Below are 24,618 nucleotides of genomic sequence, written 5' to 3'. Positions count from 1 at the left end.
TGGTGTGCGATCGCCGGAGCACAGGTGATGGGAGGGTTGGGGGAATGGCTGGGAGGGGGGGCTCTAGAGGTGCTGCACCAGTGGTGCACGCCTGGACACCACTGGCACGCACCTATTTCATATTTGTGGTATGCCCGGAAATTTTCCAGGACGGCCCGCTGCAGCAGCGCAGCTGAGCCCGGAAAATTTCCGGGCATACCACTCAACGGGTTAACTGAGACCTGTTTTTTTTTTTTTATTATTATTAAATTAAGAATCATTTGTAAAATCCTTTATTTTAGGTCGTGTTTCTGCCTGATATTTTTTAAAGGACAATGCTTTTACTCACCATATCTAGCAAGTAGAAGCACTGCAATATCGGGTAGAAACACAACACAAAAGAAGGGGTTTTACAACCTAATTCACAATGAAATTGGGTTGTAAAACTGTTTTAGCGGCTGCACTCGCCGTTTCCCCATCACTGCATAATCCTAGCGAGGGGGAAACAGCGCGTGCAGGGGGTCAGTTGAATACTGACTGTGCGAGCGGTGACAGCGAGCAGTCAGCACTCACAAAAATCATTGAATATATCCCGCAGTGTCAACCTTTGGATCACAAAGCTATACAATTGATTATCTGACTTTCATAGTTCTGCTTTTACTATCTTCTATAAGAAATATATTTTTAAAACTAATGGTCTAACAATGACTTTATTTCCCAACTACATCTTCTTAATCAGTTTGAGACCTTTGGACAATAAAAGTCTGTGTATTAATATTTCAATCCTACTATCCTATTGCTGGAATGCTAGGCTGTTTCGTCATGGAAAAATATCCAAATTTACATTTATTAGCGTAATCTCAAAAGAAAAACAAGCTGTGCCTATTGTGCTCACTTACTGTATAAGATGAGTCATCCTCACGCTGCACCTCTGAGTAACGGTCTCTTTGTGCCTGTGCAGGTGACAAGTGAGATAGTCCGGCAGATGATGGAGATGCGGGGAATGTACAGTCTGGATAGCGCCGGCGACTTCATTACTATTGTAGATGTGCAGATAATAGCGGCTATGATGTATCCTGGGGGCGGCCGCAATGATATCCCACAGCGTCTGAAGCGGCACTTTACCATTTTTAACTGCACGTTGCCTTCCGATGTGTCCATCGACAAAATATTTGGTAACATCTGAAACTTGTATTCATATGTTTTATTTCAGTAATGTATACAGAGGTAACATTATATAATTGTCTGCCCTCTTTATCCCTGATCCCTCTTCCATTGTATTTCAGTGTTACTTACATACTGTATATACAGTTCTACTGCTTCAGAAATTTTTTAGACTCTATCAAGTTGCTACATTTGGAAAAAAAGCTAAGCCGTGTTTTACATGTTGTGACAAATTGAGAAAAAAAGCCAAGATGTATGTGGACACATCTGTACTGTTACATACGGAATGCTCATCTCTTCCTCACTCCCTATAGTCACTATAATTCCTCATTGTTTCACTCTGCCTGTAACAGCTGGACTTTTATTCAGCATTATACATAAGTCATAGTCAGTAGTCATCTCTCCTAGACATGCATTACCTGCTTATATTGTTTTCTGATTCTGCGGTGGTTCCTCTGGTGACTAGATCTGCGCTGGAGACACAAAACATCGCTATGTAACATAAGTAGTCACACTGTAGCCAATTGTACAGCACAGCGGGGTAAATGTATGAAGCTCAGAGAAATGGTATCTGTCCCATAAAGAATATTATGTGCAAGGTGATAATGCTCCAGCCAATCAGCTCCTACATGTCAATTTACATATTGGAGCTGATTGGCTGGTGCATTATAACCTTGCACATAACGTTGTTTATGGGGATAGATACCACTTCTCCAAGCTTCATACTGTATATTTCCCCAGTATGCCCTACTGACAGTATCCTCTTCCACACTATACTCTCTGATTTATGGATTTCTTAGGAGCATATTTATTATTTGTCGTGTCCTAGACGGCAGTAAGAAATGATTGATTGATGGAATGTTTTCTAACAAACCCATCTCCATCTCTAATGCAATCACTTGTCTTCTTCAGGAGCCGGGTGCACTACTGCTCATTCCTGGTCCGCTGTCACATGTACATGCGCAAGTAGAGATTGCTGGGAACGGATCGGGAGAATCCCTCTTCTAGTAACTCTTGTGCAATGTAGCCCATAATGGCATCTACCAGGGCCAAGCTTTGAATTTGGCAGAAATGCAGCCCCATAGAAATCGGAAATGCTGTTGTGTGTGAAATCCGTACGGCAGCTGATACTGTATGTCAGTAACTAGCTGCATTCCCTGTAGATACCGAAGGTGTTTTAGAAGGATTTCTGTAGATACCGCAGGTGTTTTAGAAGCATTTCCTGCAAACAGTAATTTATAAATATGCCCCATAGTGTGAGAACTGTGTCTTACAATTTGCTCTGCGTATTTCCAGGAGTTATTGGCTGTGGATATTTTCATTCCTGTAGAAAGTTCAAACCAATAATATGTGATGTGGTAAAACAACTGGTGCCCGCTAGCAGAGCTCTGTGGCAGATGACAAAGGTAAGTAATTAAGCAGAATGTGAATGTGAATAGGTTTCTTTCAGGTAGCCAGGAACGTGAGGTTCCGAGCAGTGTGACTGTGTGTACTGCACATACAGGATGCCTGTTAGTAGGGTGTTTTGCACCAGATATAGATCACGTGCAAGCTCACTGATGATGATGTCTTGTAGCACGTGCAGGGTGAGGTCAATGGCTGCGAAAGCACTGGCAAATATCAGACCCACATTTATTATTATCAGTTATTTCTATGGTGCCTAATACATAAATCAGCAAAATCAAGAAAACGACGACTTACAGTGCAATGTAATTTAGGACAAGTACCTGTACATGGTAAATATAGTTGCATCTGGGGACAGGACACTGAATTAATTATTAGGGTGGTAGAGGGATAGGTGCCGTTGAACAGAGTAAGGATTAAAAATATATCTATTGTAACAAGGTCACAGTCAAGACAGGACATGGCAGGTAGTTTTCAGTATTTGTGCAAGTATTAATGCCATATATGCAACAAACCGGCTTTACAGCAAACAAAACTTCATACGGTAGAGCAAAGAAATATATTCTTCCATCCAGCACTCTATGTGGGCGGTGTCTCAGTGCCTCCGGGCACTGTCAGTCCAAGACCCTGGCACTAGAATACTTGGCCTATGAACTAGCCTCTACCAGGTATCAGCATCCTGAGCAGAAAACTTAACAAGGTTTAAATACCTTCAACTCCCAGCTGTGGCTGTGAAGGTCTGAAAACCCGGATCGTAGCTGTGTACTTGAGGGCCCACCCTTCTCTCCTTCAAGCACATCCCAGAGACCCATTCCTGGCTTTGCAATATATATGGATATATCAGGGTTGCCTACCTGACCCTTTCCATGAGGGAGAAAATGCTCTGTTCCTGGACTTCCCTGGTAATGTATGATTGCCATCACCTGTGGTGAAACACCTTTCTTATCAACTACCTAGCTCCCCACAGGTGATGGTAATCTTTAGCTGGTTGGCAGCCATCGAATGACTTCCTCCCCACACGCAAGCTGCGAATAGCTGTTTATGCAAAATATCCATTCGCATGCCTGCGGGGGATCGCGACGTGCGATGGGGACGGGCATCGGGCGGTGTTTGGTGGACTCGCAAGGCTGCGAAATTTGCAGCCTTGCAAGTCAACCAGAATAAGGAGTAAGGTCCTATATGTTACTCAGCCAAATCTAACTTTCTGCGCTGCAATGTTACATCTCCCCCACCTGCAGTGCAGCATGGTTTTGTCCATTTTGAGAACAAATTTGTCCTGCTATCAGATCTGAATTAGGCCCATACTGTAGAGGGTCTAATAGCATGAACAATGTCAGATGTCAGCTGGGATAATAACGGCCTATGGATATCACATTACATTGACACAATATGATCCGACATGTTGAAGTTGCATTTTGTCCAGAACATGACATGATGTTTTTTCATTGTTTATTGTTTAACAGGCAAAATTGCTTCCTACACCATCCAAATTCCTCTATATGTTCAATCTACGTGACCTGTCCCGCATCTGGCAGGGGATGCTGGCTGTACGTGCAGAAAAGTGCCCGACTGCCTCTGTACTGCTTGCTCTATTCAAGCATGAGTGCCAAAGAGTTATCGCAGATAGGTATACAACTTACTACAGGTCACATGTTTGTTTTGTCAGGGTTTGATTTGTCGAAGGATTTCATACTCCCCTAAATTGGAGACCAATACCCCTTTCACACCACACGGACCAAGGTAATTGTCAGGTTGGTGACGTGCCAACCGAGTCGAAGTTTTCAAAGCACCAAAACTTATAACCCTGGTCGACTAACCAGGAAATTCCACCTGGGTTATAAGAAGGGTTAAATCAGTGTCACCCTGTATAATGGGTGACCCGGGTTTAATGTGAAAGCGCTGGACCCGGGACAGTTCTGGGTCAGGACCCGGGATGCCTGACCTGGCATTGTGATGTGAAAGGTGTATAATGAGGGATTGGTCAGAAAGACATAAATTCACCAAAGGCTAATATCGCTGCACAGCAAAGGATGGATTGTTATATTATAACAATTGCTTACAGTAGGGAGAGAACTGCGAACTTCCCTCATAGATAGAACCAGCTGTGTATGTGATGTTCTTTAATCCCTCATTCACTGCAAACTTCACACGGTCTCAAAACTAACTATACAGTACCTACAGTAACTATATAGGACATTTTTATGAGGCCTCATTTGTAGGAGTATTCTTTGTGTACTTGTAAGTTAAATGTGATAAGAATGTCAAAAGTGAATCTGTATTTGTGTGCCTATAGCCCCATAAACAGTAACCGAGGTGGTGGCGCGATTCCAGCAGGCAAGGGAGCGACAGCGGTGGGGTGGGTGACAGCCATGCTGCAGCATGGTGGTCAATAATGAGGACTCCCTTGTCTGTACATGTTCAGATGACAAAGGGGTCGGCACTGTCTACACACGCACAGCACTGGTCACACCCACACAGCACTGGTCACAACCACACAACACTGGTCACACCCACACAACACTGGTCACACCCATACATCACTGCCCACACCCAAACAGCATTGAACACACCCACACAGCACTGGTCAAACCCATACATCACTGTCCACATGCACACAGCACTGAACACACCCACACAACACTGTCCACACCCACACAGCACTGTCCACACACACACACACACACAGCACTGAACACAAACAGGGCTGGTGCAAGAATTTTTGACACCCTAGGCAAAACTTCTTCCCCCCCCTCCCCCCGCATCCATATATCCACACACCCCCTCCTCCGCAGCCACAGCATATTGCATCCACTATAATTACCCCGGGTATTGACTCTAGCCATTACATTGGGTGCTGTATCAGCCCCAAAAAGAACAAATTTCTAAGTTGGGGGTTCACTGTCCACTTGTAGGTAGGTACTGGGGGGGGGGGGAGTCGCTGGCAGGAAGGCACGGGATCCCGCTGCTGCCATTGATTCCCTGGCGCCGCTGGTGTGGAGGCACTGGTCTCCACTTCTGCCCCTGGCTCCCTAGCATAGCTGCAGCTGATAAGGGGTAGGCAGCTGCTTGACGGTGGCTGAAATGCTTCCCCTCACTCCTCCTCCCCTGGCAACTGCAGAAACAGTGCAGGGGGAAAATTGACAACTATTCATGGGACCCCCTGCTGCCACCAATGCTTAATTTATGTGTTGGGCTAAACAAAGAGCGCCCTCCAGTGGCCACCGCCTTAGGCAGCTGCCTAAAGCTGCCTAATGGTAGCTCCGGCCCTGAACACGCCAACACAGCACTGGTCACACTCACACAGTACTGGTCACACCCATACATCACTGTCCACACGCACACAGCGCTGGTCACACCCACACAGCACTGGTCACACCCACACAGCACTGGACACACCCACACAGCACTGGACACACCCACACAGCACTGAACACACCCACACAGCACTGAGCACACCCACACAGCACTGGACACACCTCCTCCACTACTCACAATTGTTTTTTCAGATACAGGCCCATGCGGCCCCTAATACCACCCGGTGATTGTTATACAGTAGCAGCTTATCCTCAGATAAAACATTATACTATGTTTCAGGTTTGTGAGCCAAGAAGACAGAGTTTGGTTTGATAGAGCTCTGGTCCAAGTTCTAGAGGAAAATGTGGATCCAAAACTCGTCTCAGAAATGCCAAGAGATGCCTATTTTGTGGACTTCTTGAGAAACGCTCCTGAGCCCCCTGGAAAGGAGCCTCGGGGCTTTGTGTCCGGAGCACCAAAAATCTATGAGATGGTAAAGTGATTCCTAATGTAAATCATGTCAGATGTTACCTGCCCCTCATGGTTTATACATATCTACACAGACCGTGCCAGTGCCCCTTTCTCCCAAAACATCATTATTTTCCTACAGGACTCTATATTTATGGCTGGGGCATCTTAAGAGAGGAGGAGGCGCGTATGCAGCCTCCTAGGCCGGGAGCACTAGGGTCTGAGCGCTCTAGTGCTCAGACACCACTCCGGCAAATTCTGTAGCGCACCAACTGCTGACATGGGACTCTGACGGGCAAAGTATTAGCAAAATGGGTGCAGTGTGCGCGGTATGGGGCCCCCTGGGACTCAGCGCCCATGAGCACTACTCACAGGCACACTGCACCCCACTGATTTATGGTGTTACATAGAGTCTTATCATAAAACATCAGTCGTAGCTCACAATAGATCATCAAACTGTATTTTCTCTTCTTTCCCATAAATCACTGCAGTATATGGCAGGAGTACATCACTGATACTTTCCAGGAGTCGGGTTGCATCTCCATCTAATGTAAAGTACAGTATGTAATGGCCTGGTATAAAATCCTTCCTAGCTCAGATGCAGTATAAGTGATCAAATGACCTGGAATAGAGTGTTTATAAGGAGGTCCAGCAGCAAATGTTGGTTTACTATGTGTGACCATGATGAGGATTTATGTTATCTGTAGCAACTGTAAACTAATTATACTGTTGATATAACGGCAGGTAGGATTAGCAGCTTTAGACGTGTTAACCTTGGTGACGTTGGTAAGAGTAGGGGACAGATTTCTCACACGATTATGCTCTATCTACAAAAGGCACAGCCATTGGAGGCGGAGATCCCCTGCCACCGGCCAGGTCCTGGTACCTGCATAATGGCGCTTACAGGTGTAGAGAGCTTGACTGGGCATGTGGAAAACCCAGGCTTCTATGGACTGCATCATCTGCAGCCCATGGAAGCTGGCTAGGGCTGATGATCAGGCAGGGAGCCATACCTCTGCTATTTGCACCCCGGGGTAGCAATCACAGAGAGAGGCGACTCCTCCTGATGTGACTGCTAGTTCTGTGGGTGACTGGCAGGTAGCATTTCCAGTAGGAAATAACTGCCGGTCACAGTGTAGGCAGTGCAGTCACGGACTACATCTAATCTAGCTCATTGCTATGGTGGATTTTTCTGGGTGGGCTGCAGCCCATAGGTAAAATCTGCCACTGGACAAGTGCATGGTGGATTTCGCAAAAACTGCCGTTTTCAGTCATTTTCCGAAAATCGCATATTTTATAGTGGGGATTTGTGGTAAAAAAAATCACACATTTTAAAGGTGCGATTTTTAGTAAAAATAAGGTACTCTTTACCTAGAACGGCGCCCGCGATTAGAATCGCGGGCGTCGGGGGTAAAAAATTGCGGGCATCGCGAGCATCGGGATCAATGTTAAAAGTCAGATTGGACGCGATTTTAGTGTTAAATGCCTCAATGCCCGCGATTTTTACATAGGAAACAATGTTAAATGGGCCACAGAGCCCTAATAGTCCCCCTGAAGTCTTAAATGGCCCCCACAATTTTTAACGCCACCCCACGATCAACGTAACACCCGAAGCGTGGCGAGCGCAGCGAGCCCGCGAGGGGCGGCGGTACGCGTCCTCCGACCTTTTCATACCCCCACTATCCACGTCGGCGTGGAGTTGAGAATAGAATAGTGTGGCGAGCGCAGCGAGCCACCGAGCCCGAAGCGTGGCGAGCGTAGCGAGCCCCGCGAGGGGACGCGGATACCTTCACAGTTATACGCGTCCCCTCGCGGGCTTCACAGGTGTCCGTGGCGACGCGGACACCTGTGAAGCCCGCGAGGGGACGCGTTTACCTGTGAAGGTATCCGCGTCCCCTCGCGGGGGTCGCTGCGCTCGCCACGCTTCGGGCTCGGTGGCTCGCTGCGCTCGCCACACTATTCTATTCTCAACTCCACGCCGACGTGGATAGTGGGGGTATGAAAAGGTCGGAGGACGCGTACCGCCGCCCCTCGCGGGCTCGCTGCGCTCGCCACGCTTCGGGTTGACGTTGATCGTGGGGTGCCGTTAAAAATTGTGGGGGCCATTTCAGACTTCAGGGGGACTATTAGGGCTCTGTGGCCCATTTAACATTGTTTCCTATGGAAAAATCGCAGGCATTGAGGCATTGAACACTAAAATCGCGTCCAATCTGACGTTTAACATTGGCACCCTATGGGAAATCGCGGGCATCGCATCGCACCCGTTTTTTAGTGCATTCGATGGTCGCGATGGGCGCCGTTCTAGGTAAAGAGTACCAAAAATAAAAATCACATCCAGATGTTTTCCCATTAAAAAGTATACAAATCGGCTCTTTAATGGGATGCGATTTTTAGTAAATGTTACTAAAAATCGCAAAACAAATAGACCAGGTTCTGACTGGCGAATTTGTCTGAAACATGCACAGATCATTGTGATCTGTGCATGGTTCTGGTGTAAAAAAAGAGTTTTAAAAAAAAATGGCGTAGGGTCCCCCCTCCTGAGCATAACCAGCCCCGGGCTCATTGAGCCGGATCTGGTTCCAAAAATACGGGGGACAAAAAGCGTAGGGGTCCCCCGTATTTCTGAAGCCAGCACTGGACTCTTGGACTGGTCCTGGTTCCAAAAATCTGGGGGACAAAAAATGTGGGGGTACCCCGTATTTTGAAACCAGCACCGGGCTCCAACAGCCCGCGGTGTCATGCCACAGCCAGGGGACACTTTTTACATAAGGTTGCCCGGCCATACCATGAGCACCGTGGCTGGTCAGCCTTGGACGGGGTACATGGGGGAGTGGGGATCCCCCCAATAAAGGCCCCCCCCCCAGGCTTCACACGTCGAGGCTGACGCATGGGGCCATCACCGGCGTCCCTGGCCTTTGGACGCCGGCCTGATAGGGTTAAATCATTTATACATAATATTGCTTTATACGGGTGAACTACAAGTACCAGCAGGCCTCCCCCACATGCTGGGCCTTGGCGAACCATAATGGTTGAAGCCGCTGGGACTTGTAGTCCACCTTCAAAATGAATGTTAAAATAAAACACACACATAGAAAAGTAAAACTTTATTACACACACACACATACCTCACTTTTACACCAACATACTTACTGACCCAGGGTCCAGCGCTGCCCTCCCTTCTCCAGAGCCAGCTCACCCCGCACTGACAGCATCCCATTTTACACATAACAGCCAGCAGGGGGCCGAGAGCCACTCATTAGATATTCATATATTCACTGCTCCCGATCATTACATATGCACGATCGGGAACAGTGCAAGCTCCCTACCTGGGTCCCCTGCTAGCTCTCCTGGGGGGCAGCTTGTGCTGCCTGGGTCCCGGGGAGCCCTCCTCCCCCCCACATACATTCTGGGGCAGGCAGTGAGACTTCCATCTCCCTGCCTGCCACCGTTCCTCAGGTTAAGAATTGTCGTCAGGGGCAGCGAGCCCCTGCGGCATTGAATACGGTGACAGCGATGGCTGGCAGCGAAGGCTCCAGCCCACCGGAACACGGCGACTGTGCATCGAATCCTGCACATGCCGAAAATCATCATTGAATACTGCCCAGTGAATGATACTGTTTACCGATATTGTTCAGTGTGTCCACTCAATTCGAGCACACGCAGCCAAAAATCATTAACTTTATATGCTGTGACCAGGATCGTCCAGTGTTTATGGGGCTTTAGCATTAGGGCTAACAATACTAAACTTAATTTATGTATCCATCAGTGATGCTTATTGTAACAATGTGTATGAGAAGTATGCTCATATTTAAACCAAAATCACCCCTTTTTAAAAACCATTGAAGAAACTTTGCATATAACTCACATGATAACATATTTACACTGAAATTGAAAACGCTGTATGGTTTTCATATGGCAAAGTCCAGGTTTATTAGTCAGCAACACCTACTGTAGCTCTGGTCTCTCTCATTTTAGAGAGTCACAATATTTGTACCCTGCGTTACCCTTTTATACGCTCTACTATTCTGGTTTGTTTCAGATTCCAAGTTTTGACTTTCTGTCTGAAAAGCTGCAACAGTTTCAGAAACAATTAAATGATACAATAGGAGGATATTCTGTTAATTTGGTATTTTTCGAGGATGTAATGACACATCTTATTAAGGTGAATATAATTATCATTTATTTGGGGTAGGATTAGCATTACCCTTTAGAAGGCTTAGGGTGGGTACACAACAATTGTAATGGCACAATATCACTTTTAAATATAATATAAAAAAAAAAAACATAACGAAAATAATCAGTACAGCATTGTCCAGGACAGTCAGTATTCAGTTTGGAAATAACAGTAATTGGTGTACTTTAAGGCACTTTGTAAGTTGAAAAGCTGAACTGCTTGCTCAGTCCTCTGAAGGAGATAGTCACTAGGGGTAGATTTACTAACCCACCGCATGTCAAAGCCACAGATTATTAATGACTTTGACCTATCATTTTAAAATGCCATCAAAAATGAAAGCTAAACTAGGCTGGTTCTGCATTTATTTCTTCGGTTGCTTTAAATTAATCAGGCCAAACCTCTGTTCTTCGTCTGCTTTTGCCTTGAAGAGTGTAAGAGTGGAAAGAGATACCAGTCATCAGCTCCCAATTGTCACTTCTCAACCAACCTGTGGCAACCGCATGTTCCATGACAGTTAGGGGCTGATTGGCTGGTACCTTAACTCTCTCCACTTTATCACTCACAAGGCCCCATCTGGCCCCAAGTCTCTTAAATGGTTTAGAACTGGCAGTACTCTCTACTGTAATATGCAATGTATAGTATTATTTCCTGACCTTGTTTTATGAGGTTACTTGGATTTCATACGTATATTAAGTATATCTAATATCCTATTGGTTTCTAAACCTAATTGCAGCCACATTTTACTTTCTACTGTGCTGAAATTTTACACAAAACAAAAACTTTCCTGCAGTATTGTCTTTGTAGTAGACATACGGTAATTTGGATTACTTTTAATTACATGTTTTTAATATGTATTTACAACTGACATTTTGCTTCCCATAAATAGATTTCCCGTATAATCCGCACTGGGAACGCTCTGCTGGTAGGAGTGAGTGGATCAGGGAAACGCAGTCTGTCCAGGCTAGCTTCTTTTATTGCAGAATATAGAATATTCCAGATCACACTTACCAAGTAAGTCAGCTTGAAGATTTCACTTGTAAAGACACCATAGACACCAATCAGATTCTGCTGTCATTGTATAGCATGCACTAGATAAATGATCGCGAGACTCCGATTACTTCTTGTGTGCAACGCCTCAACTGTCCTCCTAAGACAAAAGCTACTTTGTATTACTGCATGCACTTAATCCTAAATAACAAACATCTGCATCTATACATGTACAGTAATAGTGATAATAAAGGCAGAAATCATAATGTTGCTGTTTGCAACACTTACAGTACATAAACCAACCCAACACATCCGATGGAGTGTTCCTCACTCTATAGAGAGAAGGTATTTCCAGGATGTAACCCTGATGGTGTTTGGTGGCATGCTTTGGCAACCACAAATGTACAGTACTGTATGCTCCCAAGAGAGAAGATGCATCATCTACAGTACTTCATAAGGAAGTCACACTGGGGGCGGTGCATTCCATGTGACTGGGAAACACTGTACTGAACCTCAGGAATTCTGTGACAATAATAAGTAAGACCAGAAACACCAAGAACTATGATAGGAAAATCACATAGTGTTACAAACATATGTACAGTACTGTATGCTCCCAAGAGAGAAGGTGCATCATCTACAGTACTTCATAAGGAAGTCACACTGGGGGCGGTGCATTCCATGTGACTGGGAAACACTGTACTGAACCTCAGGAATTCTGTGACAATAATAAGTAAGACCAGAAACACCAAGTACTATGATAGGAAAATCACAGAGTGTTACACACATATGTACAGTACTGTATGCTCCCAAGAGAGAAGATGCATCATCTACAGTACTTCATAAGGAAGTCACACTGAAGGCGGTGCATTCCATGTGACTGGGAAACACTGTACTGTACCTCAGGCATTCCTCGACAATAATAAGTATAACCAGAAACACCAAGAACTATGATAAGAAAATCACAGCGTGTCACACCCATATGTATACAGTATGGTAGGAGCAGATATCTGGTTATTCTATACTGCTTTCTGTTCATAGGTCTTATGCAGTCATTAATCTGATGGATGACTTGAAGATTCTCTTCAGAACAGCCGGATCAGAAGGAAAGAGAGTGACTTTTATTTTTACAGATAATGATATAAAAGATGAATCATTCCTGGAATATATAAATAATGTTCTCTCTTCAGGAGAGGTAAACATATTACCATTCACATAAAACAAAGAGGCCTCATATCTGACTTTTCTGTGCATTTCTGCAATGGAGATACTGTAATTGTCCATCTGAAATGCCTATAATACAATAGCACAGAGCCTGCAGCCTGCTATACCAGACCTATAGGTTTTACAGTATGATAGCCATTATGACCATTCTCCTGATGTAATCCGCATGTGCTCGCCAAGCTTCGGGCTTGGTGGCTCGCTGCACTCGCCACACTTTATAAAATCAACTCCGTGCCGACGTGGATAGTGGGGTATGAACAAGTCAGGAGGACACATTCCACGTCCCATCGCGGGGCTCGCTGATAGTGGGGGTGTGCTAAATGTGCTTAATCGCATCGCGTGCGACACGATCTTACATGCGATCCGATCGCATGCGTTGTGCGGGCAGGGGAAACGTGAAACTACAAAAGTACCATCGCATGCGATCGGATCACATGCGATGCGATTTCCTGCCGCCGTGAAACTACACAAGTACCATTTTTTCATACAGATGGAGCCAGCTTTACTTTGGCCGGCGCTCGCCAGACCCCTTGCGCTGGCATCTCACACGCATGCGCGTCCCAGTCTCTCGGCGGGGACGCTGCGTGTCCCTGCCCGTCTCCGCTTCAGGGAGACGGGCAGGGTTAGGGGGGCGCTCGGGGCGACGGGCGGGGGAGGCGGCGGGGACCGGAGACAGGCTCCGTTGCCCAGGGGGCGCGTGCGCGTCTCGTGCGCGCGCACCCCGTCGGGGCTGGCAGGATGGCGGGGCTGGCGTTAGAAACGCCAGCACTACAAAGATGAAGCCAGCCCCATCTGTATATTTTGCAGGGTTGCTTGAAGTTTAAATCACATCACTGCAAAACTGTGCATTTGCCACAATAAGGGAATTTTCCCGAATGTGATGCGATTTTTCGGTGACAAATTCGGAGTCACTGTATATGTTTTATGTTTGTTGATGTGTATGTGTAGGTTATCTATTAACCCATTTTTTCTTACCATAACTGAATTAAAAGTTAAGTTTTAATAAAATTAACAAAGTTGTGCCCCCTAAAAAAGAGAGTACTTTCCTTTTCAATTGTACTAGATTTAGATTTGGGTGAGTTATTTTGTTTCTGTGCAGGGTAAATACTGGCTGCTTTATTTTTACACTGCAAAAAAGTAAAGCCCCACCTAAATGTAATTAGAGAATTAGAGATGCACAAGTTACATCTGCCCCCCCCTGCAGTGCACATGGGTGAGATTTAATGGGATACGATTTTTAGTAAGGTTCCGAAATCACACCTTATCGCATTTTTCAAAATCACATTTTAGATGCGAATTTGTGGCAAAAAAAATGCGATATAGTGCGATTTTCAGGATATGTGTGAATTGGGAGACATGATAATGTGCATTTTTGTGTACATTTTTTTTTTTAAATGACGTGGGGTCCCCCCTCTTGAACATAACCAGCCCCGGGCACAACGGCAGACAAAAAAAAAGTGGAGTCCCCTGTATTTTGGAACCAGCACCGGGCTACAACCACCCACAGTGTCATGCCACAGCCGGGGGACACTTTTTACATAAGGTCCCCCAGTCGTACCATGTGCACTGTGGCTGGTCAGCCCTGGACGGGGTACCTAGGGGAGTGGGGAGCCCCCCCAGGCTTCACCCATCCAGAGCTGAAGCCTGGGGCTGTCCCCGGCGTTCCTGGGCTGTGGACGCTGGGCTGATATGGTTAAGTAAAAAAAAATATTGCTTTTTACAGGTGAACTACAAGTTCCAGTAGGCCTCCCCCGCATGCTCGGACTTGGCGAGCCACAAGTCCCAGCATGCGGGGCATTAACAGCCCCCTTGGACTTTTAGTCCACCTGTAAAAAGAATGGTTAAAAATACACAGAGACACAGAGAAAAGTAAAAGTTTAATGTTCACACATTAATTTTACACCTCTATACATACAAACCCAGGCTCCAGCGGTGACTTTGTGTTGCAGCAGTCAGTGCGGGGGTGAGCCGGCTTCCTCTGTCACATGACAGCTTGTATAGCACTGGCACAGAGCTATACAAGCACTTAGCCTTGGTTGGCCCTATGCGTCTCCATGACAGGTACTTGACAGGTCAAAAAGTGCGAAATCAGACTTTTTTTTGTGAAAAATTTGGAAAATCGCATCTCATTAAATTTTCGCCCATGGGTTTGTCCTTTTGAGAATTAATTTTCCTTTGCGAGTGAACCAGTAAAAGGGCCAATGTGTATAGTCAGTACTGGGGTTTTGGGCTCAGGGCAGTTCAAGGGAAATCACATAGTCAAAATCTTACATCATTTACATAATTTTGGCTCCATTAAACATAATGGAGCCAATATTGCTCCATGTACAGTATATTGTATGTGCACCTTTAGGGGTAGATTTACTAAAACTTCTATAAATGTGGTGATGTTGCCCATAGGAACCGATGAGATTCTGTCATTTTCTATGAGATCTACAGTAGAATCTGATTGGTTGATATGGGCAGCAACATCAATTCCTACATTTTAAAACCTTTAACAAATCTACATCTAAGAGTGGAATTCAGTTGCCCACAGTAAAGAATCAGGTGACTCAGGCTTGGCCACCACGGGTGAGGCTATTCATTTGCACTCACTTTTTCCCCTGAGAGTGTTTAATGCCAGATAAATGATCATGTTATCCGGCGTTAATATGGGTTAATTCGTTTTAGCACATGTAAAAACGTAACCCATTAACCCGCTGGTTATCAGCAATGTGTTTCTGTGTCCTGGCACTTTGAAGGGGGAGATGACTGGAGGGAGCCAATAGGCATTACCCTTACATGCTGCCTACACTCCCTGGCTGCACTAGCCAAGCCCTTATTAGAAAATGCACCCTGGCACCAGTATGGTTGATTTGGGGAGAAGGATCATCCGAGAAGTTATTGTTGTCCATGGCTTCCTGCTACACAAGTTACATGTAGTTATTTCTTACTATACCCTGTAAACCTATCACATACTGTATATTAGACACATATTCTTTGCCTGTGTATGTAGGTTTGGAATCTGTTTTCCCGGGAAGAGCTGGAGGAGATCACCCAATCTATAACCCCAGTAATGAAGGAGGAGTTCCCACGGCTGCCCCCAACCTTTGATCATTTATATGAATATTTTATAAGCAGATGTAGAAACAATCTGCATGTCATACTTTGCTTCTCACCAGTGAGTATCTGTTCCTTGTATCCCACATTGTTTGGCTAGGAGGCTGCAATGCATGAAATCAGTGACTGATATATGTAATAATAATGCTAATAATACAGCAATTTGTCATGAATGAGAACCAACATAGACGTTATGGGTAAGAGCACATATACTGCAGCGCTGTCCGCACACTAATCCTCAGTGCATCCGATATTCACTCAATCCTGAGTCCTGACCCTGGTTTGGTGTTGGTGTAATTAGCACAGCTTAATAATTGTGGGGGTGAGGGGGGGGGGGGATATTGGTACGAACACTAATTTAGGCCCAATGCTATTAGATTATACTAGCAATGTGCATTCATCATTATACCATGAAAGGCACCATTATGTGGATCCTAATGCCAGCCACAGTGCACAGATCCCATTGCCAGTCACATTCTGCACAGTGAGAACCTACCTACATTATTATGATGTTATCAAATTACCCCTCTCACAAAACCCTCCTTTGTGCATTTGATTCAGCTCCATTTCCAGTTAGTGACATCCCTTATTTTGAACAATATAGAACTATACAGATGTGGATGTAACATGGCTCAGGTGTACTTTGATGATAATAGAGAAGTGTGTCATGTGTGTGGATAGGCTTGTGTGAATACTTTCCCATGTACAGACCTATCTATTCCCCCTGCCCAGGTTGGAGAGAAGCTCCGGACACGTGCTCTGAGATTTCCCGGTCTTATTTCTGGGTGCACGATAGACTGGTTCAGTCCATGGCCGAAGCAAGCTCTGGTTGCTATTTCCCGTCACTTCCTCTCAGGGTTGGATATGGAGTGCAGTGCGGAAGTGAGATCTCAGGTGGCGGAGATCATGGGAACATTTCATGATATGGTTTCAGAGACCTGTGAGGATTACTATCATAGGTAACAGAAGGATCACTCATATATATTATGTGTCTGCTGTTCTTGGTGCTCCTTATGTTTATTTCTGTTTCAGATACCGCAGGAGGGTTTATGTAACACCGAAGTCATATTTGTCATTTATAAGCAGCTTCAAAAATGTGTATGCTGAAAAACTGAAGTACTTTAGGGCTGAAGCTGAACGCATGAACATAGGTAAGGTGGTCTTTGGTGACATTGGTTTATTGGGAATGATGTATTCTATAACATATACAGGTTGTATCTTCCATATCCACAATGATTGGTCGTAGAAGTAGTTTGTATATCATATATATCTGTATTTTGGAATATTTGCCCCCATAATGAGATATCTTGGGAATGGGACCCGCATCTAAACACAGAATGAATTCATGTTTCATATACACCTTATACACAAAGGGGGTCATTACGGTTAATTCGGTCCCCCGCGCATTCACACAGGGGACCAATGTTTTTTGACTGCGTATGCGCATAATGGTTTATGTGCAGTGTCCCTGCATAGCCGCTGAGCCGTTCTCAGAGCGTTTCAGTGGGCGGGATGGGTGTCACCCATGGTAACACCCAGTGTTTCATGGGCATGACATGGGGTGCCGGGGGTGGTCAGCTGACGTAACACGCAGTCAGCCACCCACCCTGTCTTCGTCCAGAAGCCTGCAAGTCTCCACTGAATTATACTGCAATGCAAGCCCTGGAGAAAGCATTAGATAGTTGGCGATCATCAAAGGATTTCTCCAGCAGCGGCACATGCGGGGGGGGGGGGGGGGGGGGGATGTGTCTTCGTCTTCACATCACACGATTCTCTGAGGTGGCAGGGCGGCTTTACAAGGAGTCGGTAAGCACTCCCAAAGTCCAAAGGTCATTTTATACAATAGTTGTAATAATTTTGTGCGGTGTGCACAGTCACAGACCCATCAGAAAAGCCATGGAGTCACTATCATAACTCGTTCTGCATTATGGAATACTCAGTATTTTGACTATGGAGGCTAAATCTTTCATCTCTGTTGCCTTTCCCCTTGTGTGTGTCGCTCTCATACCCCTGCCCCAACTCAATCTCTTTCTGTTATCCCTGCCACCATCTCTGTACTTCCTCCCCACCTCCTTCTCTCATCTCTGTCCTTCCTCCCCATCTCCTTCTCTCATCTCTGTCCTTCCTCCCCATCTCCTTCTCTCATCTCTGTCCTTCCTCCCCACCTCCTTCTCTCATCTCTGTCCTTCCTCCCCATCTCCTTCTCTCATCTCTGTCCTTCCTCCCCATCTCCTCTCATCTCTGTCCTTCCTCCCCATCTCCTTCTCTCATCTCTGTCCTTCCTCCCCATCTCCTTCTCTCATCTCTGTATACACTCAGCCCCTGTTTTTCTCCTTATTTGTCTCTCTCTAATCTCTGTTCTGAATCTCCCTCATCTTTGTGTTCCCCTTCCCCAACCTCACTCATCTCTGTCCCCTTAATTGTTTTACTGTATTGGCTCAACTGAAGCCACAGCAGTAGCGTAACTACAAAATATTCACCCCCCTTGCCAGAAAATTTTGGCAGTGCCCCCCAACCCCCTCACCACCACCACTCCCTAGTGAAGTTCACCCTCACTCACCCATCCGCTTTCCGCCGTCGTGTCTACGGGACCTGCAGATCTACTTGCACTCCTCCTGCTGCAGTGGTAATGAAAAATGCCTCCAACAAAATGGCTGCCCCTTACAGCAGACCATTTTTAAGGATGCTAGATGAGGCCGCCTCCTCTAGCTTCCTCAAAACCTGTCTACTGTAATGGGGCAGACATTTTGTTCAGGCTATTTTTCATTAGCAGCGGCAGGAGGACCGCCGGGAGACTGCAGGCAAGTAGATTTGCAGGTCCCTGCAGGCAGCAGTGGTGTGGCGATAGCCCCGCAGACCCCCGGCGCCCACATTTACTCAGCGTCTCCCCGCCACTGTGGGGTCTGCAGGGCTATTGTCACGCCACTGAGCCACAGTGTATGAGAACACATTTGTAGCTTTAACAAGTAGTTACCGCTGACTCCGTCAGTAATAGGTAAATACGTCTGAGCAGTGAAATCACTGTTACAGGCTCCTTTAAATATAAACACCATCTACAGTATATGTTTAGCTCACCATCCTTTAGCTTGGCAGCTCCAGGACTCACACATGTTGCAGTGTGACTTTCTTGGGTATCACTTGTATTTTTCATACATGACCTTTCCGTTATTTCCCTCTCTAAGGAATTGCTAAATTAATAGAAGCCAGTGAATCTGTGAGGAACTTATCTCAGAGACTTGCATTAAAGGAAAAAGAACTGGCTTTGGCAATCATTGAAGCTGACAATGTGAGTACACCAGGGGGAAGTGTCTGATGGATTCAGAATGCTGACATTTGATTGATGTAATGTCACTTGTGCTAGTTCCCTTATAAGCCATGTATTGTTCTACTTGGCAACCCCTAGGTGCTGACAGAGGTCAGCGTAGCAGCACATGCGGCAGCCAGGGTGAGCAGAGAAAGGCAGATTGTGCAAGACAAAGCACAGAGGATGATAGAGAGAATAGACAAGAAGAAAGCAATAGCAGAATGTTCACTGGAGGCAGCAAGACCTGCACTGCAGAAAGCAGAAGCTGCATTATATGTGAGTATATACAATGGCATATACTGTACCTAATCAGGGTATTTGTCCATTGAGCATAGATGGTGACTCCTGTCTGTGTGGCTGCTGCCATCTTGTGGTTACCTGCAACTCTGCACAATATAGAGAAACAAGTCACTTGTAATTCTGCCTTCTAGAGAGGATATCCTTGATGCTAGTTTTCTACTTACAAAGATGTCCAGTTTCTAATGTAGGTGTGCATTCATTTATACAGTAGATTCAAGAATCCAGCACCACATAGCCAGCAATCATCATTCAGCTTTATAGTTTGCACTGGAAATTTGGACAGGAGCAAAGAGACGCAAGCAGGCTTCTCAGAGGAGCTAAGAAAGGTTAAGACAAGAACATCTCTTGTGCATCCCTCCGGCCTTCTCAGAGCAGGCAATTCCTCAAGGGTGTGGATCGTTTTGTCTACAGCAACTAGGTCGACAAGCAGTAGGTCGACACCACTAGGTCAACATGGGCTAATGTCGACATGGGTTTAGGTCGACATGGGTTTAGGTCGACAGGACATTAAGTTGACACAAGCACTAGGTCGACATGGGCAAGGTCGAAAGTCAAAAGGTCGACATCGTTTTTTTCACTATTTTATTACCCGAATGTCGATTGACATGGACACAGTTTCAAGTGCACCGCAGCGCTCGCTGCGCTCGGCACACTAATTTATTCTCCCACCGCTCCCTAGTGGATGGTGGGGCATGGAATACCGCCTGTCGGCGCATGTCGGCTAAAAAAACAGTGAAAAACCCCATGGCGACCTTTTGACGTGTCAACGTTGCCCAGGCCGACCGAGTGCTTGTGTTGACCTAATGACCTGTCGACTTAAACCCATGTCGACCTTGACCCATGTCGACCTAATGCTTGTCGACCTAGTTGCTGTAGACAATATGACCATATCTCTTCCTCAAGAGGTCCTGTCTGCATGCACAGTGGAGCAGGGGGGTCATAATCCAAAAATGTGTAATCCAGCTCCATACACCTGAGTGAGCGCTAACTGAGCATTGGGCATAGTGACGGTAATCTGTCTACTGAAACTTGGGTGGTTTGCACATGCAGTAACTACTAATATATTTAATATATACTAATATATGCAATATTTTATATTATCTTGCTTGGTCTAGTTCTCTGGGTTACAGCTATTTTCTTACGTGTAAAGATAGCTTTTTCATTGAATATAGGAGAATAATATAACAAGTGGTTGTTAAACACTGGATTTATGGCTATTGCCCTGATATCTTTGTCATAGACCATCAAATCTGCAGATATTGCTAAAGTACGGAAACTGTCAAAGCCGCCCCACCTGCTCATGAGGATCATGGACGTCTGCCTTCTGCTGTTTCAAATGAAGCTTCTTCCAGTGACGATGGATCCCGAGAGGCGCACGCATAAACCTTCCTGGGGGGAGTCCTTAAAGGTGGCTCACTCATCACACTGTATATACTGTAGACAACTATTTATTATCATTATCTTATTGTCTCTGGTCACCATATGTTTATGTGTTGATATACTGTCCTTAAAACCTCATTTACATATATGCATTGGCATTAAAGACGGTATCCTATTAGCTGCAGCCAATAGAACCCCCAGAGGCTACGCTGCACAGATCACGTCCCGCCATTGTGGTGTAAGGACCGTTATCGACCTTTTGACTGTCGACCTTCCCAATATCGACATACAGTATTGCTTTTTTCGACCTTTTGACCCTGTTAACCTTTTTCATGTGTCGACCTAACACCTGTCGACCTTTAGTGGATGACCCAATGTATGTCGACCTTAATTTGGTGGACCCAATGACCCATACCCACTTGTACAACATCATTTTTCCTTCAAGCTTCCAACATTGAGGCCCTTATTCTAAGTGATTCGATCCCCTGCACGTTTGCACGGTGGACCAATGTTTAGCATCTCTGCGCATGTGCCGACGCAATGTGCGAGGGGGCACGGTGTACTACATGTTCGCCATCCCGCTTGCACCCAACGGTGCGGCCAGGGATGTGGGGCAGTGTTGGGCGGCACAGCCCATGAAAACACTGGGCATTCCATGGTAATCGCCCCGCGGGGGAGGGGGGGGGGGGGGGGGTCAGCTGACGTCAGTGGATGTTTCCAGCACAGAGCGCTCGGAGATCAGAGACACAATAGAGGTGTCTCTGAATTCCAAGCGCTGGGGTGCTCCTTCGATGGTCGCCGACCATGTTGCGGGGGGGGGGGGGGGCGTTTGGTCCACCAGCAACGCTGCGAAATTCGTAGCATTGCATGTGGACCAGAATAAGGTCCTGAATGTGGTTCTAGATCATATGTATGTCCTGTGTATTCCGCAGTTCATGAGTTCTGCTGGATTTCTCCAGTCACTTCAACAATTCCCAAAGGACACTATTAACGATGAGACTCTGCAGCTGATGGAGCCCTATTTTCAGGTGGAAGATTTCACATTTGAAAATGCGCAGAAGGTCTGTGGAAATCTGGCTGCTCTGCTGTCATGGACAAAGGCAATGGCTTCATTTCACAGTGTCAACAAGGAAGTCTTACCTATAAAGGTAGATCGCTCCTAACATGTAACATATGTCTACTTCAATCTATTTGTAGATGATATATTATGGTACTCATCATATACATATATATATATATATATATATATACACACACAATTAACCCTTTCCCTGCGCTAAATAGAAATTGGGCTGCACTTCTATATGTCCCCTCTGTTAGTAGGGGAAAGAGTTGGAAAGACACACAAAGAAGTATATAGAGTGCGCCCTTAAAAGTGCCACCACCAGCTTACAATTCTTATAGATATTTATAACCATTCGCTGGACGGAGAACTTTCGGTACTCTTTACCTAGCACGGCGCCCACGATTTTGATCGTGGGCATCGCAGGTAAAAAATCGCGGGCATCGCGCGCATTGAATGCACTAAAAAATCAGGTGCGATGCGACCGACGCGATGCCCGCGATTTCCCATAGGGAACAATGTTAAATGTCTCAATTGACCCAATTTTCCTGTTCAATGCCTCAGTTGACCCGATTTTTCCATAGGAAACAATGTTAAATGGCCCACAGAGGCCAAATAGCCACCCTGAAGTGTGAAATGGCCCCCACAATTGTTAACGCCACCCCACGATCAACGTGAACCCGAAGCGTGGCCGCCCTTCTAGGTAAAGAGTACCCAACTTTCTTTTAATAAAATTTTGAAGTAATTAAAATGTTCCTTGTACAGAATTAATTCGCAGCTTGTAATAATTCGGTATTCCAGAATTTCTAAACACGTAGACAATATTATACAGAATAAGGTCACTTGCAGCTTTGGAGAGGATAGGAAGTGTATTGAATACCTCTGATTCCCACAGAATAAGCATTGTGGCTTGGACAGTCCTTGACCCTGAGCTACACTCTGTTTTTGACTACTATTTGACTAGGCGATTCATCGCGCCCTACGGGCGCTCTTCACACCGTCTTTTGGGCTGCGCCCCCTTAATTTGTGAATATTTGTATATGAGAAAGATGGTTAGAATTGTATGTAAGATGCCTGTATTGCAACTTGAGTTATAGGTGAAATGTGTTAAATAGAGAGCATATGATGTGGAAGGGGGTGTGTATTGTTTTGTTTAATTAAAAAGCGGTTACAGAGTAAGATGTACATTGATAGTGTGGATGGTACAGTGTTATTTGTGGGTGGGGGGGCTGTGTGTGCATGTTGTTTAGGTGTGTGTGTGCAATAGTATAGTAGGGTATTTCTGAGTCAGCGGCTCCCCACTGGCGGAGGTCACGACACAGGAAAACAGGAGGCTGGGTAGTGATAGGGGTGTGTGGGCATAAGGGGGACTAAAGAGGAGGGTGGGAGATACTGTGCAGCTTCTGCCAGTGGGTGAGGGTCCAGCGTGGCAGTACAGGAGTACAGGATGGTGGCCCTTAGTCAGTGTCTCCTCCTACTGGGTGGGAGTTCGGGTGCATGAGAGCAGGAGGCTGAGCTATGAGGCATGATAGGGGCATGTGGGCAAAACAGCGTCAGCAAACTCCCCAGTGGTGGAAGTTACGGTTCAGGAGTGCAGGAAGCTGGGTAGTGATAGGGGTGTGTGAATATACGGGGGACTAAAGAGGGGCTTATGGGTGCCGTGAATTGCGGGAGGGGCGCGGGGGTGCCGTGAATCAAGGGAGGGGGGGCGCAGGTGTCGGCGAATCGCGGGAGAGGGCGGGGGTCCGCAAAGCGTGGGAGGGGCGTGAATTGCGCGAGGGGGGGTTGCGAATCGCGGGAGGGGGGGCGCGGGGGGTCCGTGAATTGCGGGAGGGGGGGGCACGGGGCGCGATGAATCACCTAGTTGGTTATATATTCTTGTAGAAGGATGGTAGGATGTTGCTGTCATTCAGAATGCATTAACATAAACAGTAATAGTAGCAGTAAAAGGTCTGACTTAAAACACCTACAGTAAAACAGAACAGGTGTTATATATTATACAAAGAATTGGTTGATGATGTCTAGGTTGACGTGCACATAGTTCATAGTTGTCACTGGAAAAAAATTGCTACAAGAAAAAATCAACACAGAAAGTTCAACACATGTAAATGTTGACATAAGTGTGGCACTTCATCGGTGTCCATGTCGACACATGAGAATGAATATGAAAACATTAAAAAAAAGAAAAATAAATCTTCCAAAACTCATGTCAACCTTTTTCATTGTCGACCATAGCCGTGCCAGTGTTTTCATGTGCCATTTAATCCTGGGGTTGCCGTGAATCGCGCACGGGGGTGAGGGGGGGGGGGTGGAGGTGAGGGGTGTCCGCGAATCGGTAGGAGGGGTCGTGGGTGGATGCCGTGAATTGCGGGAGGGGGGGGTTGCGGGGGGGGGGGGTGCCGCGAATTGTGGGAGGGGGGGGGGGCGCGGGGGGTTGCAGTGAATCGCGGGAGGGTGGGTCGCGGGGGCAGGGGGTTTCCTCAATGACAGGAGGGGGGGTCAGGGGTGGGGAATCGTGGTAGGGGGGGGTCGTGGGGGGCACCGTGAACCACGGGAGAGGGGGCCCGGGGGGTTGGCGCGAATCGTGGGAGGGGGTCGCGGGGTGCCGCGAATCGCAGGAGGGGGGTGTGTCACGGGGTGGGGCCGCGAATCGCGGGAGTGACCGGGGGTGCCGCGAATTGCGGGGGGTGTGCTGCAAATCGCAGGAGGGGGGTCGCGGGGGGTGCCGCGAATCGCCACAAGAAAAAATCAACACAGAAAGGTCAACACATGTAAATGTTG

General features: G+C 46.4%; 1 protein-coding gene across 9 annotated transcripts in view; it reads left to right on the top strand.

Annotated features, from left to right (window-relative positions):
- The window catches only part of DNAH8 (dynein axonemal heavy chain 8), a 358,983-nt gene that overhangs the window by 241,550 nt on the left and 92,815 nt on the right, over nt 1-24,618 (top strand). For all 9 annotated transcript variants that reach the window (XR_014471558.1, XR_014471559.1, XM_083175420.1 and 6 more), the window contains 14 exons: nt 941-1,154; nt 2,440-2,549; nt 4,011-4,174; nt 6,142-6,334; nt 10,349-10,471; nt 11,370-11,494; nt 12,509-12,662; nt 15,687-15,851; nt 16,523-16,749; nt 16,823-16,941; nt 18,973-19,076; nt 19,194-19,370; nt 20,635-20,802; nt 21,707-21,922. Coding sequence is in view for 7 of the 9 variants with exons in the window: in XM_083175420.1 (XP_083031546.1) it covers nt 941-1,154; nt 2,440-2,549; nt 4,011-4,174; nt 6,142-6,334; nt 10,349-10,471; nt 11,370-11,494; nt 12,509-12,662; nt 15,687-15,851; nt 16,523-16,749; nt 16,823-16,941; nt 18,973-19,076; nt 19,194-19,370; nt 20,635-20,802; nt 21,707-21,922 (2,259 nt within the window). In the remaining 2 variants the exon portion in view is untranslated. The remainder of the gene's footprint in view (nt 1-940; nt 1,155-2,439; nt 2,550-4,010; nt 4,175-6,141; nt 6,335-10,348; nt 10,472-11,369; nt 11,495-12,508; nt 12,663-15,686; nt 15,852-16,522; nt 16,750-16,822; nt 16,942-18,972; nt 19,077-19,193; nt 19,371-20,634; nt 20,803-21,706; nt 21,923-24,618) is intronic.

The sequence above is a fragment of the Crinia signifera genome, chromosome 3 (assembly GCF_055691185.1).
Source record: "Crinia signifera chromosome 3, ASM5569118v1, whole genome shotgun sequence".
Taxonomy (NCBI): domain Eukaryota; kingdom Metazoa; phylum Chordata; class Amphibia; order Anura; family Myobatrachidae; genus Crinia; species Crinia signifera.
The sequence above is the reverse complement of the archived record's forward strand: the minus strand, read 5'-3'. Positions and strand labels throughout refer to the sequence as shown.